This window comes from Canis lupus, chromosome 32 (assembly GCF_003254725.2).
Source record: "Canis lupus dingo isolate Sandy chromosome 32, ASM325472v2, whole genome shotgun sequence".
In the NCBI taxonomy this organism is placed as follows: Eukaryota; Metazoa; Chordata; class Mammalia; order Carnivora; family Canidae; genus Canis; species Canis lupus.
In genome coordinates, this window is record NC_064274.1 from 30,126,575 (window position 1) to 30,144,607 (window position 18,033).

Below are 18,033 nucleotides of genomic sequence, written 5' to 3' on the forward strand. Positions count from 1 at the left end.
CACTTTTAAAATATTATTATTATTATTATTATTATTATTATTATATAAATTTCAGGTTGTCAGCTTTATAATTTGACATCTGTATACAATGAAAAGTGATCACCACCACAAGTCTAGTTAGTATCTGTCACACACAGTTGACCCCCTTCCCCTCTAGTAACCACTAGTGTGTTCTCTGTATTTATAACTTTGTCTTATTTATTTTATTTTATTTTATTTTATTTTTTATTTTATTTTATTTTATTTTATGTTATGTTATTTGTTTAGCTTCTTTCTTTCTTTTTCTTTCCTTCTTTCTTTTTTGTTCTTTTTGATTCCAAATAGGAGTAAAATCATACGGTGTTTGTCTTTCTCTAACTTTTTTGCTTTTTTGCTTAGTGTAATACTGTCTAGGTCCTTCTATGCTGTCACAAATGGCAAGATTTCAATTTTTGTGGCTGAGTATATTCCATTCTGTATATATATGTGCTATATCTTCATCCATTCGTATATTGATGGACATTCCATCTGTTTTTTTTTTATATTGGCCATTGTAAATAATGCTACAGTGAACATAGGAGTGCATATATCTTTTGAATTAGTGTTTTTGTATTATTTAGATAAATACCCAGAAATGGAATAGCCAGTTCATATCGTAGTTCTATTCTTAATTTTTTGAGGAAACTGCATACTGGTTTTTGTAGTAACTGCAATTTCCAATCCCAACAGAGTATGAAGTTTCCTTTCATAACCCCACCAACACTTGTTACACTTGTTATTCCTTGTCTTTTTTATAATAGTTAGTCTGATGGTATGAGCTGTTATCTCATGGTTTTGGTTTGCATTTCCCTAGTAAAATTAGTGATGTTGAGTACATATTCATGTGTCTGTTAGCCATCTTTATATCTCCCTTGGAGAAATGTAGACTCAGATTCTCTTCCCATTTTAGATAGAGTTGTTTTTTTTGTTGTTGTTGAATTGTAGGAGTTCTTTATATATTTTATGTACTTACATCTTAACAGATACATAATTTGCAAATATCTTCTATTTAGTAGGTTGCCTTATCAGTTGATGATGGTTTCCTGTGCTGCACAGCATTTATTTGATGTAGTTCTATTTCTTTATTTTTGCTTTTGCTACTCTTGCCTTTGAGTCAGAACCGCAAAGATGGCACTTAGACCAATGTTAAGGGGCTTACCACTTACTGTTTTCTTCTAGGAATTTTATGGTTTTAGGTCTTGCATTCAAGTTTCTGGTCTATTTTGAATTAATTTCTGTTTATAGTATAAATAGTAGTATAGTTAATTCTTTTGCACATGGCTGTACCAGTTTTCCTCAACATCGTTTATTGAAGAAACTGTCCTTTCTCCGTTGTATATTCTTGGCTCCTTTGTTAAAGGGATCTACTTTCTATTCAGTTCCTGGAACATGAATGTCGAGAATCTGGCTTTAGGGTGAGCATGCCTAGGGCAGTGTTCCTGAAGTGGGTTTCTTGACACAGTTGAACTATAAGATACTATCCAGTAAGAGTTCCTGTTAAATTCAGTTTGAGATAAACAGTACAGTGTGATGATCAGAAAGACATGGCTTTATTATTTATAAGTGATATGAATCTGTTATTTATTGATCATGTGACTATGACAAGTTACCTGCTCTGTACAATGAAAATACTGAGAGCCCCTACCTCCTAATGTGTTTATGTATTAAATGAAATAATACTTTCAATGTGCTATCCTAGTGATAATGCCCAATATGGTGGCTATTATTATTCTGGCGATATTCACCATCTACCTTCTTGGAGCATCAAAAAATGTAATAGCACATTACAGACCAAGAAGTTCTACTGGAAAGAACAAACAACTTTGCAGAACCTTCTAGCCTCAGGTACTATCCTGAGAACCTGGGAGTAGAGCTCGTAAATTTGACAATGAGAATCAGTTGAGGGTTAGATAGGGTCTATTTTTTGCTTTAGATGACACATATCTACCACCACTCTGGGACTAGGTGGCAAATTTCATTCACATATTTCAGGGAGCAAAATTAAGCCCCAGAGCTTGTCTTACAGAATTAAGATTTATTTTTAAAGATTTTATTTATTTAATCATCAGAGACACAGAGAGAGGCAGAGACATAGGCAGAGGGAGAAGCAGGTTCCCTGTGGGGATCCCGATGTGGGACTCAGTTCCAGGACCCCTGGATCATGACCTGAGCCAAAGGCAGATGCTCAACCACTGAGCCACCCATGAGCACCCAGAATTAAGATTTAAATTCACCTCTCTGGCTCCCTTTTCTGGATGTATTGTTTCTGGGTCAATTGGTTTCTCTTTCACCTGCCTTGAATTTTGACACTAATGAATAAGTTGAGAAGAAAGCTATGATAGTCCCCAAATTAAATGTGTGCTCTTTAAGTATGGTAATTAAAAGAAAAACAGATGGAAACAGTGCTTTAGAGTGAAATAAAACTTTCTGCATTTCTTAAAACCCAAGTTACCACTCAAATCAGCCCCTTGAGAGGTAGTAATAGATGACTTTTATTGGGGGTTTATGGGAGGCACAGTGAGAGGAGGTGTCAGGCTTTCTTACAGCCAGTCTTTCAGGTTAAATGTACATTCTTTTTCCATGGTGTTGTTGAATCCTGAAGGTCCAGAGCTCCCTTTTCACTGTGAACCTTCAGTCTGTCACCAGATTTAAGGCAGGAAACCTGGGGTGGGGAGAGCAGGGTACCATGCTGGCCTGAGAGAAGAGGAGGATTTTCTGTTTATCTGGTTGCCAGAATCATTTCTGTTAACTAAGTCCTGTGAGTCTTTGCCTCCAGGGTGCAGAAGACCTTCACTTTCTCTTCTCATTTCTCATTCTCATTTACCATCTCAGAGCAGATGAAGAGGTGCCTGTCATGAAATATTCTGTTTCTGCAGTCCACTTCAATCAAAACCTACTTGTCCTACTTGTCCTAACTGACCTCTGAGCCAGTTCTTGGAGTCACTAATAAAAATCTTCAGTATGCTCCAAACATTCTGGCCTCCTTTCTAATTTCTGCAGATCCCTACTAATCCCCAAGGCTGGGAAGTCAGAGGTTCCGATTGATTTGCTGTGACCTGTTTGCTGTCTTTGGGTTTGTATTCTTAGACATGATGTTTGATTTTCTGTGGACTTCCCTCTTACTGAATGGCACCCAAAATAAATGGCATAGGTTTTGACATGGGAAATTTTAGCTGTTCAAACATGCGCACCCTGCTGACATTCAAATCCACAGACTGTACCACACATCGATGTTTACAGAGTCTCTGACAGGTCTGAAAACCCTAACTTTTTATCATTTCCAGTGGTAGTACAGAATGATTATTTCACCAATCCTAATTTCTTGAAGTTTTCCATTTAAAAAAAATCAAATTACATTTCACATCTACAAATACTTACCCAGGCCTTGGTATACACAAAATGATGTGACAGTGTAGGAAAAAAAAAAATGAACAATGTGGAATTAAAATCAGTTACATAAGTAAAATGAAGATTGCAACGTCTCGACACATGACATCCCAGACCAAGGCAGGAAAGCAGGAATATCTGGCTGCTAATTCCAACTCTACCACCAAGCAGTGGTAGGTCTTTGGGGAACATCACTGAATTTCCTCATCTGAACTGGATCTATGATTTCCAATTCACCAAGCATAAGAATCATCTGGAGTGTCTATTCAAAACACAGATTGCTAGCCCTTGGCCCAGCCCTATTGAATTAAAATCTTGAAGGAAGGGATCTGCAAAAGATGCACATAGACTCATAGCATCCTGTGTAATTTTTTTTTGAACAATTTTGGGAAACACTGAATTAGGTAATATTTAGGATCCTTTCAGTCCTAAGAGGCTATAATAAACCCTGGATGTCATGATTCACCAGTGAATGGGAAAAATCTGAAGAGAAAATTCATTAGTTAATTCATACTTAGTATTTTAATAAATATTTTCTACTTATTTTCTGAAAAGTTACTGAAGTTAATGTTATGGTTTACATTTTATGGATCTAGGTATTTTTCAGATTTCTCTTTTCTCTTTGATTTATTCATTATAATATCTGACCTATCTAGCTCATGGTGTTAAGGATAAATGAGATCAGGTTGTGAAAGTTTGTTGCTATTATTATTATTATTATTATTACTATTAGTAAAATAACTACTGTAGGACTAACTCTGCTTTTTTGAATTTGATGTATCTGCTGTTGTCTTCAGCTTTGTTCCTATGGTTAAAGCCAGACAAATGAGCAAAACTCAATGATTTCTTTATTCAAAAATTTTGAGTGCCAGTTATGTGCAAAGCATTATGTTATATTCTGTCTAAAATGTTTAGAGTGCCTTTTCATTCTCCTTTTTTTAAAACCTGGAAACCTCCCATTTAGTCATTTTTTTTAAGTTTTATTTATTTCCTTTGTAACCTCTACACCCAATGTGGGGCTCGAACTCACAACCCTGAGATCAAGAATCACATGCTTTTCTGACTGAGCCAGCCAGATGCCCCCATTTAGTAATACTGTCAAATGAATAAAATGTTTTATTGATCTTATGAATGTATCAGTGCACTAGAATATTGGTAATATGTGTTGGGCACATTTATTCAGTTTACAGAGAATGCATGATACACATTTCAAAGAGATGACTCCTAGCAATAAATCCACAGGCTCACAGATCAGTAGTTATCAGTTGAGGGTGATTTTTGCTATGTCTTCCTTTTCTCCAGAACACATTACTAAAAAAAGAGATGAGTTACACCAAGGTTCTCATCCAGAGATTCAAACCTGAACAGTGGCACAAACCTATGGAGTGAGACCTTGGTTCTGGAAATCAGCAATGGCAAATTATATTTGCATAGTGCTCTCCACGATTAATAACATACTTCCTCATCTAAAATTTTATTTCTTTCCCCAGTAATCCCCTGATGTGGGCAGGGAGGTCCTGTGAGTTGTGCAGGAAAGCTATGGTGCCAGGACTAGAAACAAGGCTTCCTGGTTCTCAGTCCAATGCCCTTCCCATTTCTTCTCTGACACCTCTGGTTTCACACCTGGAGAGGCAATAAAACATGGGTTCTCCTCCATACCTGTGCAGGGCTCTTCTATCATAGGAAAGACACAAGAAGGGTGATTTGGGCTAATTCTCTTCGACACTTATGCTGGCACCTATTTCAAACTCTCATGATCTTGTACTTCCTTCCTCTGTTAACTATTCGGATATCCTCTAAAGCAGAGTAAACGTTTTCTGACTGTAGAACATAATCCCTGAGTAAGAGGAGGTTAATCCATCATTTCATTTAATCCATAGAACAATAGACACATTTACTGTGTCACAGTAAGGTATAAAGTCTAATGTGAAAACAGAATCATGTAACCCTAGTGGGGAAGCAAGAATACATTAGCATTCATCTCCAATCCCCGACTCATCCCAGAAGTTCCAGAGTTATCTAAAGGCACAGTGGAAGGAGCCTCATCACACTCAGGCAGGGGAGATTACGGCAACTAACCTGGCTGCAGGAGATGAAGCTATTCTCTGACATTCCCTTGAAGCATCAAAGGCAAGCTCTGTGCAGAGTCAGCCAATAATTTGTGCTGAGATTTCCAAAGAGAGGTATTGGATTCCCAAGCAGGTGTTGAACACTTGAGAGTCTGAGTGGGAAGGCAGCCATCACCTGGAACAGGAGACCATAGGGTTAGGGTTCAGGGCAAGGCCCTGTGGGAATAAAAAAATCCAGTGAGGTCCACCACTCAAATTTAGCAAATAAAAATACAGGGCAACTAGTTAAAATTAAACTAGTTAAGTTTCAAGTTAACAGTGAAATGATTTTTTAGTATAAGTATGTGTCATAATATATATATGCAATTCAAATTTGACTGGGCATCCTGTATTTTTTTTGTGGCAATGCTAACAGGGACAAAACATGTCAGAGCTTAAGATGGCATTTCTGCTTTCCCTGCTTCCACTTAAGGCCTCTTGTTTTTGCTATCTTCTTCCCTATCATTACCCTGAGGTTCTGTTCATAAGGTAAGAAGAGGAGGTGGGTTCTATTTCCAAAATGATATTATTTTACATCTGTAATATTATTCCCAATTTGCGTAATTAAAGTTTACAATCATCCAGACCCTATCCACAATAGAGATGGTTTCCTTTTTTTTAACATAAAATGGCATTTTATAGATGAGAGTAGTAAATGATTTTCTCTTCAAAGAGTTTTTTCATAATTTGGCAATGTTCATTTCTTATAATTTGTGAAGAAGATGCTTTAGAAAATTAATTGTGAACATCTACAGGAACTTGTTCTTCATACAATTTTCTTTATTTAAAATATAAAACCAAGAATTAAACATTCAGTCTACTTGTAGTGGTTGTCATGGTGAAATATTTTGTCTAAATCAGGTAAAATGTTGAAAATATACAATTTGGTTTCTTTCTTCCCACTCAGGTCCTGCACCCTTCTTAATTTTCTCCCATGGAATCAGTATCTTTAGGATTGACCTGGAAGGCACTAATCATGAGCAATTGGTGGCAGATGCTGGTGTATCAGTGATCATGGATTTTCATTATAATAAAGAAAGAATCTATTGGGTAGATCCAGAAAGACAACTTTTGCAAAGAGTTTTTCTGAATGGGACAAGGCAAGAGGTAAAGTACACCCTCAAAGTATTTATATAGGCTGACAAACACAATACCAATAATTTGTAATGTATAGATGAACAAAAATTACATTCCAATTCAAATGGAATGTAATTGTAGATTCATAAATATTTGTTTAATTTGCATCCGTGGCATGTTACTGAATGAACTCATACATGTGGCACTGGTATTCAGAAGGCCCCAAAAGGAGTCAGGATGTTAACAGAATTTTGAAAACATGTAAGTTTACTAAGTCAGATCACCACTTTATGGTTAAAACAGATTATTAACATGATTATTTTTGGCTCCAGTGGTTCTCAGCTGAGGGCAATTTTGTCCCTTGGGGGATATTTGGCAATGTCCTGGAACATTTTTGGTTTTCACGCCTGGATTGGGAAGGAGAGAAAATGCGCTACTAGCATCTAGTGGGCAGAGGCCAGGGATGCTACTAATCACCCTAAATTATACAGGATGGCCCCCATGATAAAGCATTATGTGGCCTAAAATGTCAATTGTGCTGAGTTTGGGGATCCTGTTTCATCTAAAATGTCTCATGGGTTTTATCTCCTGATATTTCGGAGAAAATCTTTTTGATTCTTAAGGTGTTTTCACACTGGAAAAAAACCCCAATAAAGCAGGTGTTATACATAAAGTATTTTGGTTCAAGTACATACAAAAGATCTTTCCTCTTTCTCTATAACTGGTAGAACCTTTACATGAGTCCCAGGAGGAATGTTCTCTGGATTCCTGAGAGATGGATTATGGAGACAAGTAACTGGAGAAACCTTAAGCATTTATCCCCACACAAATTGCTCACTGTTTTGTTTTTCTTCAAACCAAACCTTTCTCCCTCCATTTATTCTTAAAAGCTTCAATTAAGTGCTAATCCCTTTAGTCACATTTCTGATACTCATTAATGTCACCTTTAACAAGGATGGCTACTCATTTTCCAGCCATCCACAGAATTGTTTCAAAAATCTTGAGTCTCAAAGTCTGGAGGGTTTTCTGCCATGGAATAGGAAAAAAAGTTAAACACTTGTGAATTTGTGTCAAGTCATTAGAAAAGGATTGACCTAATGCCTAAAATCCATCATTGTATCCCCTCCTTTGGGTTAAAACATTGTTTACAAAGGATACCTGCTAAAATACCATTTGCCTGGGTTAGTTAATATATTAGCAACTGGTTAAATGGATTGGCTAGATTACTTTGTATGAAGTAGAGGAATAGTGCCAGCTGGTGAGACTGACCTCTGCCCAGTCTGAGTTCCATGATGTCACGTTGGTAGCTAGAAATCAGCTATGGTGGGAATATTTACAATAAGGGAGGGCAGGAATATTTTATAAACCAAGAAAATCTGCAACCACACAGATTAGGTTGTCTCTCCACCTCCCACCCTCCACCACCCAAGAAGACTGACCAGTTTACCTGCACACACTGGAATTAGGAGATAAAAAAAAAAAAAAAAACAAAAAAAAAAACAAAAAAAAAAACAAGGTTTTTGTTTGGTCATATTATCTTAAGGGAGCAGGAAACACTACCCAAGAAGCATAAAAAGAAGCCCTGCTCTTTGGGCCATAGGGTTATAGTGGAGGGCATCGAGGACCTGTAGAAAAGGTGGGGCCTGATAGAAGAGGAGAGCAGCCAGGAAAGTGGGGCTCTAATGAGAAATTCATTTATTTTAGAGCTCTATGCACAAATGTCAAGGGCTTCTTGCCAGATTTTGGCAAAGCTTAGGCTTGAGTTCAGGTGGGAATATGGACCATTCCATTAGCAAACGGACAAACTGTCTTTAAGATAACATGGAAATTTCACTGTTATTACAGTTGTAATTATTAATACATTATGGCTGATTGCTTAATTTCAATATGCATAGGATAATTTTCCATCTTAAAGTCAATATATAAATACTGTGCCCAGAAATATTCATGTGTGAGGGTTAACATTGCTCTATCAAAACAATGGCACCATATCTGTGACTGTTTTATGACTTAAATAGTTTTATGAATGCACAAACATGACAAGTACTTAAAAGAATAGACTTTTATGCATAAAGATAAGAACAATGTTTATGTGAATGAGAAAGTATTAATATTTTGAAATTTGATTTTGCAGAGAGTATGCAATATAGAGAAAAATGTTTCAGGAATGGCAATAAATTGGATAAATGAAGAACTTATTTGGTCAAATCAACAGGAAGGAATCATCACAGTAACAGATATGAAAGGAAACAATTCGCGAGTTCTCTTAAGAGCCTTAAACTATCCTGCAAATGTAGCAATTGATCCAATAGAAAGGTAACTGCTGTTTTCAGGCATTGAAATATATATCAAAATCTGATGATAATTCACAGAATTATAACATTTTGAACTCAGAAGGACCTTCTCACTGAGAAGGTTGCCTGGGCTTGAACCAAGGCAGGCGTCCCTCTGCAAATGGTGCTCCGATTACCATGATTTCTTGCCAGAGAAGCATAATTCCTTTTTAACTTGAAATCACACAGAATTCCCATAGCAGAGCAATAAATATTTGTTGAACTGGAATTTCATTCAAAATAGTCAAACTCATCCTGTGCAGACATCCGAGGACTGCTGAAACACCAAGAGTTGGCCGTTTCAGTGACTTTGCCTTCAATTATGTGTCTGTGTAATGTGTTTGCTCTCAGGTTTATATTTTGGTCTTCAGAGGTGGCAGTGGCTGGCAGCCTTCACAGAGCAGATCTCAATGGTGTGGAAGAGAAGATTCTTTTACAGACATCAGAAAGAATAACAGCTGTGTCATTGGATGTGCTTGATAAACAGCTTTTTTGGATTCAGTACAGCAGAGATGGAAGCAATTCTCATATTTATTCCTGTAATTATGATGGAGGTTCTGTTCATCTTAGCAAACATCTTACACAGTAAGTTTTGGTTTTGGTGTAAAATAAAGCAATCTCCATTTGAGGTTTGTCTGGCTAAACTGGTGGAGTGGTTTAGCACAGACTGGGAAGTCCAAAAGACTTGAGTACAAGTCCTAGATTTACCATTTATTGGACAAGTGATTTGGGGATGGTTACATGACTTCTACTTAGTTTCCAATTTTTTTAAAAAAGATTTTATTTGTTTATTAGAGAGAGAGAGCACAAGTGGGAGGGGGAAAGGGCAGAGGGAGTGGGAGAAGCAGACTCCCCACTAAGCAGGGAGCCTGATGCAGGTATTGATCCCAGGACCCTGAGATCATGACCCAAGCCTAAGGCATATATTTAACAGACTGAGCCACCTCAGTTTCCTTTAATGTGGGGATAATAATAGTAGCTACTTCTTGGGGTTATTGTGAAACTTAAGTAAAATTAATTAAGAAATGCAAATAAAAATAATTAACAGTTTTGGCATTTGGAAGTTCTCACATGTTGGTTATAGGTTTTAGTTATCTTTTTGGAATTACTATGTCCTATATGTGTAAATCAAAGTTCATCTGATTTGCTATCTTGCCTGTAACTGACTCTCCAGCTTGTGGTAAGAGGCAGAAATTAGTCAAGTGTGAAATAGATTCAAGCAGAATCCACTCTGAGAGTATTCCTATTTTCTTCCCTATTTTATTTTCATTACACTTAAATGTTGATTAGGAAAGAATGAGACAATGAACCTGAAGCCAAAAATTATATCCCATTAGTTCAGATTATGAATACATAAGTAAAATTTTAAACTTAACATCTGCTTCTAAACCTAAATGAGATACAATTGAAAGGTAGGTAATTAAAATTCAGTCAATTAATTGAAATGGAGTGAAATGTTAATAAGCCTGGGAGGAAATGTTCTGCTATTCTTTATGTTTTTTTCTGTTGTTTTTCAGGCATAATTTTTTTGCAATGTCCCTTTTTGGGAATCAGATCTTCTATTCAACATGGAAAAAGAAGACAATTTGGATAGCTAACAAACACAGTGGGAAGGATATGGTTAGAATTAACCTAGATTCATCATTTGTACCACCTGGTGGAATCAAAGTAGTGCATCCACTCTTACAGCCCAAGGCAGAGAGTGGCACTTGGGCACCTGGTGAGTCATCTTTGACCTTGAACAGGGTCTAGCACTTCATCCCCACTGGTCCACCTGCTCAAACCACGAACTCATGAACCATCCTTGATTTCTCCCACTGCCTCAGCCCCAATTTTCAATCTACCAAATCCTTTCCATTCTATCTTCTAAATACATCTCTCCTCTATTGCCACTACTGCAGTTCAACAACCAGCATTTCTTGCCTGGCCTGTCGTAGTAGCCACTCAACTAATCTTTCCGGGTTTTTTTCCTCTTGCCTTTAAATAGTTAATCTGATCCATTAACTCCCTGGCTTAAAATCCTTCAAAAGCTTTCCTTTGCATTTAGATTAAAATGCAACATTTTACTGGGCCTAAGATTATTTGATGAAACTAATCTAACATTCCCCCTCTCCCCGGGCCAGAACCTGAATCAAGTCTTCCCATAATTGATCAAACATGTCTTCCCCTTTGTGCCTTTAGGCTTTTGTAGTCATTGCTTTCTCTGCCTAGATTTCTCTTCTGAAGTTCTGAGCTTAATTAAGTATTATGTCCTTCCATTATGATTGGAAGCCTTCTCTGGTCATCCAATCAAGAGGAGGTAAGGAGGCTTACCTCTCACCTCCAATTTTTTTCTCTGTACACCCTTCATTGAACTCATCCCAAGGTGTAATTACATATTATTTTGCTTTCTTTTTTATGTTCTCTCCCACTTTATTATAAATGCCATGCAGGCAGGAACCATGCCTGTTTGATTGTTTGTTTGTTTAAAGCTCCCTATATTCAGTGGTTACTGATTTATTTATAAATGAAGAATTTTAGATAACGTTAGTAAAATGAATGGTTTGACTGAATCCAGTCATAGCCCCAAATTTCTACTTTCAAATGTAGTGTTTGTTTGAATTCTTTAGCATCTACTTTTTTCTAGGTAGGCTCTTCAGTATGGTTTACAAACCACACAAATGACATTACACTAAGATTTGCTGTATGTAAAAAAGGCTAGCTTCAAGCAGGATTTGACATACATTCAATCTAATCCCCAATTAGCCAGAAGAGGTTCTGAAGCAGAATTCTTGTTTTCTTTCTGTTGGATGCCACTAGGATTTGGTAGTGGTGTGGGAAATGGTGGGGACTGTGAGTCCCTGCCACAGTTGGTAGATGAATGTGTTTATTTCTGCCCTAGACAGAATTACTGATGAGAGCTGATCAGGAGGATAGGCAGGAGGTTGCTGAAGGGAGGTGAGAATCTAGGGGAACTGACATCAGTATTTCTTATATGGTCAAGGAGGTAACTAATAGTGTGAGTGCTTTTTAACTGATTTCTTTAAAGACTTTGGTAGAAACCATAATTTAATTTGTGTAATTACTTTTGAGTGATGAGGGACTTCCAAGGATAAAATAAATCCACGAGATGAGTGTTTATTCAGATAAACAAAGTGTTTATTCTTTGAGAACTGATTTACTTGAATTTATAAAACAGAAGTTGTGGGAAATAATTTGACTGTGGACTGGAGCAGAACAGTAAGTAACAACCTGGTGGCAGTGTTGTGATTGAGATGGTTGACCGTATTCCATGCAGGAAGGCGGCAAATTCTGCCAAATTCCTCCCATGGGGAATTTTGGCTCAAGCTGTCTTCACATATGACTCATTGTCCAAGTGGTGATGACTCACCACAAAATTAGAACTAACCACTACTGTGAATAAGTAATCATTGAGTCTCATTGGTAATTATTATAGACATGTCCATCACTATCTCTTACATTTGTGTATAACCTCATGCTTCCCAAATTCTTTTTGTGAGCATTATCCTATGGTTTGTCCTGGTAACCTTATGAAACAGAAAGGTGAGAAATTACCGTACTCGTTTCATAATTGAGAAATCTGAAGCCTAGAGAAGAAGTTGAGTGAGTTTTCCAAGATTACACAGATTACTAATGATGGGTTTTGGGAGAAAAAAATCTCTGTGATAAGTAGGTCAGTTTATTGTTCTTTCTATCATAAATACTTTAGTTCTTCAGAATCTTCCACAATTCCTCAGGTTTTTTGATAGAGAGGTCAAATACAAACATTGAAAGCATGAATTCTAGAAGAAAATCTATAGTGATTCGTTAAAGAACAGCTTTAAACAACCTGGAAAAAAAAAAAGAAAAAAAAATAAATAACCTGGAAAATCACAGAATTGGGTTGGGAAATCACTGCCAGCTGGAGAGCTACAGGCAGACCTGAAATGTGGAAGGCAGTTGGTATTGCAGTTATGGCTCCAGTTAGTGACCAAAGAACGTGCTTCACATATACTTTAAGTGCAAAGGACTTTTGATTTCAAAAGCACTGTTACTTTAGCCATCATTAAATAGGTTTAAATTATTTTAGTGCTTGGTAGAGCAGGAATTCTTTAGGTGGGATTTAGGGACTGTGAATCTCTTGATTGGATAGGTTAGACGAAAATATGCAGTTGTCCCTCCTTAGGAAGGTGGTATAGAGCTGTCACCAGGTTCTCAAGTGCCTTCATATTTAAGGACCTACTACTTCTAGAGGCTAGCTAGTTCCTCCTGGATAGTGAGCTTACAACTTCAGCTCCTCTGGAGAGGTGGATGGTGGTAGTATTTTGGTTTGCAAGGCATTTAGTAGTGAAATTACTTCAATGGGGAGATGACCGAGAAAAATCATATAACCTAGTTGGTATTATTTTTTACATAAAATTTAAGTGTTTGTACACATAATGGTATCAATAAACTTACTTCATGCAAAATACCTTAAGTAGCATTTATCAAAGCATGTTCTACAAAACACTAGTTCTATGGGATTTAATGTCATTATTGGCGGGGAGTAAAAAAATTTCAGGGTCAAATGATTTAGACAGGCTGGGTTAAATAAAATTAAACAAGGGGTCTTTTTCCCAAGTGACTTCTCAGAACCACTCATATGGTTAAGTGCATTGTTAGTCTCTAAAGCTCATACAACCTATAGCATTTTCCTAATTCATTTTCTATGCAGCAGCCCACTTGACTCCCGAATCTATTATTTCTAACCCAGACCTCTTTCTTGAGATCTAGACCAATTAACAAAGAGAGAGACTGAGGCACAGTGAGAGTTAAGCAGCAGAGAAAATTGATTTATTCATTTCCTAAGAATGTGAGCAGCCCCAGTGAACGCTAGGGCAAGGGTGGGATTTACAAAAGCAAAGCCACAGAACTTCACAAAGAAGACTCCAGTAATTTCTCAGTTTAAAATAATCCTTGCTTTGTTGATTCGGATTGGCTGGTTACAGAGGAGCTGGCTACCACCAGGGGCTGAGCCCCATGTCCACGCAGGAGAGCCACGGTTTCACCATCAAGGCTGGTTTTCTGATACTTCTGACCAGTTTCCTGAGTGGTCACTCAGGTCCCTCAACTGGGCCACACCTGCTTGCTGTCTGCACCTTCCAGGCTCAGGGTCCTGCAGTGGGCACATGGAAAATTTCCTTATCAAGCCCGTAGATTTCCATGCCTTTGGAGCATTTCTACTTGGATTTCTTGCAAGTGCTTCAGGTACAAAGGAAATAATTGACCTGCCAACTTTCACCTCCCCCCTGCCAATATCCCTATCTCAGTGAGTGGCCTCTCATGTCCATCTCCCAAGGCAGAAATTTGGGTGTGACCCTTTCCTCTCTCTTTCCCCACTCCCACCTCATGAAATTACCTCCAGCCCCCAACAGTTCCCCAGCCTGCCATCTAACCACTAGTGCCCTATTTGGCAGCAATCCATCCCCAACGTCTGCTTAATCAGTATCCCTGCCTCCTTTCTCCAGGCTGTAGCATAACCCTTCAGAAATGAGAGCCCAATCATGCTAGTCCTTGGTTAAAACCAATCAACAATTCTGTTGCCCGTAATGAAAATCCGGTCTATTTACCCTGTTCACAGTTGTTCACAGAACGTTCTCAGCTGAACCTCTCACACCTCTCACCATTGTCTGCGTTACATTCTGTGCTGCAGCCATGCTCAGAGATTTCAGTTCCTCCCACAGGACGTGCTTGCTCTTCCCCCGCCAGGCTTCTCAGCATGTTCCAAAACGTGCTTTCTCTGCCCTGGCTCACTCTCCTGGTCCTCTGAGAAGTAGCTCAAGCGTTACCTCTTTTAGAAGCAACTTCCCTGCCCCACTCATGGTGAACCTCGGTTAGCTTTTCTCAGAATAACACATTTCCCTGACTTGGCACTTACTGTTCGTCTTCCTAAACTTCCTTACTCCTATGAGGACAGGAGGACACCTCTCCCTTGTACTCTCAGTGCCTAGAGGACATTTTATAAATAATAGTTGGGGAAAAAAAAGAAAGAAATTGCAAGAAGCCCAGAGATATGCTCAAAGTGTTTTGTATAGCCTCTTCCACAATCAAAAATAAAAGAATGGATAATCACCCTTTATCACTCTCTCCCCTAAATAATATCCTAACGAACAAGTTTTTAAAAGGTTATCATTCTAAGTACATGTTGTCTTCCTTAAGTGTTGTAAGCGCCCCCCTTCCCTTGATCTGACACAGTCCGCTCCCTTTGATATGACTAAATCCCCAATGTTTTAAATCAGTTTTCTCACTTAACTCTCACTATGCCTCAGTGTATTTTTCTTTTTTCTTTGGATTTGTCTAGATCTCAAGAAAGAGGTCTGAACCAAAAATAATAGATTTGGGAGCCACATGAGCTGCTACATAGGAGATAAAATAGGAAAATGATACAGGCTTCCTTAGAAATCTACATCCTTAGAAATAACAGAAATTGTCATAATTATAGAGTGTGTAAAGAATTATCTGCCCTGGCTTTCCCTATATCACTCCATTTAATTTTCACAGCAATCCTGTAAACTAGGTATGATTATTACTCCCATTTTATAAATTAAAAAGCTGAGTTGCAGAAATGTCATATCTTTGTTCAAGGGCACCCTGTGGGGGAATTGGGATTTGAACCTAGGCAGAGTGACACCAAGCTGCTTCCCCAATCACACGAAAGAAATTCAGCAATTTTTTACATAATAGCAATAATAATTACTATTCTCTCTCATTTTGTATCTTAGATTTTGCCTTATTTGTTTGGAGAAAACCTGTAATTTGGCGTATTCTTATCTATCCATGGCATTCTGGAGGTTAAATGCTTTGGTATGCATAGGTCATGGGGTCAGAAGCTATTTCTCTCTCTTGCTCTCTCTCTCTCTCTCTCTCTCTCTCTCACACACACACACACACACACACACACACACCCCTCTCTTCTGACTGTCACAGAATTGATCTCCCATTTTTGTTGGCATGATTAAACTTATTAGGCAATAGTACTTTCCTGGCTGGCCCAACACCTACAATATTATATTGAATCTCAGAGCCAGTGTGGGAACTCCTTTGTATGCAATGTTAATGACCTTATTTCAGACTCAACTTCTGGGGATTTTTGCAACTAGTTTTACTGTTCATAGATTTTATTTTGTAAAAGTGCCAAATATTTTTGCTTTCTTTTGTATTCTTCCTTCCTTCCTCCCTCCCTTCCTTCCTTCCTTCCTTCCTTCCTTCCTTCCTTCCTTCCTTCCTTCCTTCCTTCCTTCCTTCCTTTTAAAGACTTCATTTATTTATTCATGAGAGACACACAGAGAGAGGCAGAGACATGGGCAGAGGGAGAAGCAGGCTCCTCACAGGGAGCCCAATGTGGGACTCCATCTCCAGACCCCCAGATCCTGGGATCATGCCCTGAGCAAAAGGCAGACGCTCAGCCACTGAGCAACCCAGGTGTCCTTCTGTATTCTTTAATTGTAGATTCTAATTTCATGTGGTATACATTTTGTTTATGCATTCATCTGCCCATGGGTATGTGGGTTACTTCCATGTTTCAGCTATTGTGAATAATGCTGCAATGAACATGGGCGTACGAATATCTCGTCAAGACTCTCCTTTTGATTCTTTCAGATATATATAGGCAGAAGTGAATTGCTGGATCACATGATATTTCCATTTTTAATTTTTTGAGGAACCACCATACTATATTCCATGCAGTGGCTATACCATATTATATTTCCACCAACACTTATTTTCTGTTTTCATGTAATTTTGAATGATCAGTTCAAACATCCAAATCTGTTATTTTTCATAGAAATCTTAGCAAAATGTGGATGATTATATCTTCCTAACATTATTTATAGATGGTTATTGACATTTTGTTAATAACTAGGGTCACACAAAGATAAATGTCAGTGGGACAATCATCAGACTGGTTTGAGGCAAAGCTGGTTTTTTTTTTAAGATTTTATTTATTTATTTGAGAGAGGAAGAGAGAGAAAGAGAGAGAAGGGGGAGAGAGAGAGCATTACCAGGGAGGGAGAAGCAGACTCCCCACTGAGCCGGGAGCTTGATGCAGGGCTCCATCCCAGGACCTTGAGATCATGACCTGAGCCAAGGCAGATGCATAGCTAACTGAACCATCCAGGTGTTCCCACAGCTGGGTTTTAAATGCAGGTTTGCCCTGATACCAAATTTTTGCCCCTTGAAATAAACGTCTTTTAAGTACTTGGAATGGTTCTCTATTATTTTTCTGTCTTCTTTCTTGCTATTGGCTCTCATTTTTTGCTGATTTCCACAAGCCTAACCATGGACTCTGTTTATTTTCTAATCTGAAGCATTTCTTTGCCATTTATTTGTTGAAGAAACAAGAATATTTGTCCTGTATAATTTTCCACACTTTGGACTTTGCAGATTATAACCCCATGGTGTCATTTAACATGATTCCATATTTCCTATAAACAGGTAGTTTTGGCCTAGAAGGCTGATCAGATTCAGATTTTTTTTGTAGGATCACTTAAAGGTGGTACCGTATGCTTTCTATTGATCACACCAGGGAGCATGCAGTGGCTAATTCTAGTTCTTACTGTGATGTTCAAGATTTGTCAGCAGTTTAGGTGTTGCCAAAGTGGTCCATCCATTGTAAAGTTTCCCATCAGCCTTCCACATAATAGTTTTAGAAGCTATTGATTATCATTGCCTAGAGCCATTTTTTCATTAGAGTTTCAAAGAGGTGACACTCTAATTCTATCACTGCTTATGCATTTGTTAGCTGAAGGAGTTTTCTACTTCAGCTATGATTTCCCTGGGGAGGATCTTTTATAGGAAAAGTAAATTAAATGTTTGATTCTTTCCCTTATCTGTTTTCAGATAAAGGGTATCTTTTTAAGCAGCTTGATAAACTCATAGATTTAAAAAAATATTTGACATGTTTCATTCACTACAGTTATTATCATTTGACTCTCAATTGTACCATTTTTCTCCAGGAGGAGCCCTGAATTGAGGCTTCTAGTCTTTGTGGGAGAGAAGACCAATAGGGATCTCAGCTGCCCTCTCCCAGTAGCTGTCTCTGGCAGTCTGGAAAGCTGGGCTGAGGCTACCTCTGGGCTCACTGGAATCATGTA

General features: G+C 38.0%; 1 protein-coding gene and 1 long non-coding RNA gene across 6 annotated transcripts in view; one reads left to right on the plus strand and one right to left on the minus strand.

Moving 5' to 3' along the window:
* Positions 1 to 18,033, plus strand: part of EGF (epidermal growth factor) — a 93,006-nt gene that overhangs the window by 18,824 nt on the left and 56,149 nt on the right. For all 5 annotated transcript variants that reach the window (XM_025465917.3, XM_035709774.2, XM_025465918.3 and 2 more), the window contains exons 2-5: positions 6,421 to 6,620; positions 8,725 to 8,906; positions 9,275 to 9,508; positions 10,441 to 10,643. In XM_025465917.3, coding sequence (XP_025321702.1) covers positions 6,421 to 6,620; positions 8,725 to 8,906; positions 9,275 to 9,508; positions 10,441 to 10,643 — 819 coding nt within the window. The remainder of the gene's footprint in view (positions 1 to 6,420; positions 6,621 to 8,724; positions 8,907 to 9,274; positions 9,509 to 10,440; positions 10,644 to 18,033) is intronic.
* Positions 13,708 to 14,775, minus strand: LOC112671653 (uncharacterized). The gene is made up of 2 exons (XR_003143759.3): positions 14,512 to 14,775; positions 13,708 to 14,057 (listed from the first exon to the last, which is right to left on the minus strand). It is a non-coding gene; the product is annotated as an uncharacterized LOC112671653 (long non-coding RNA).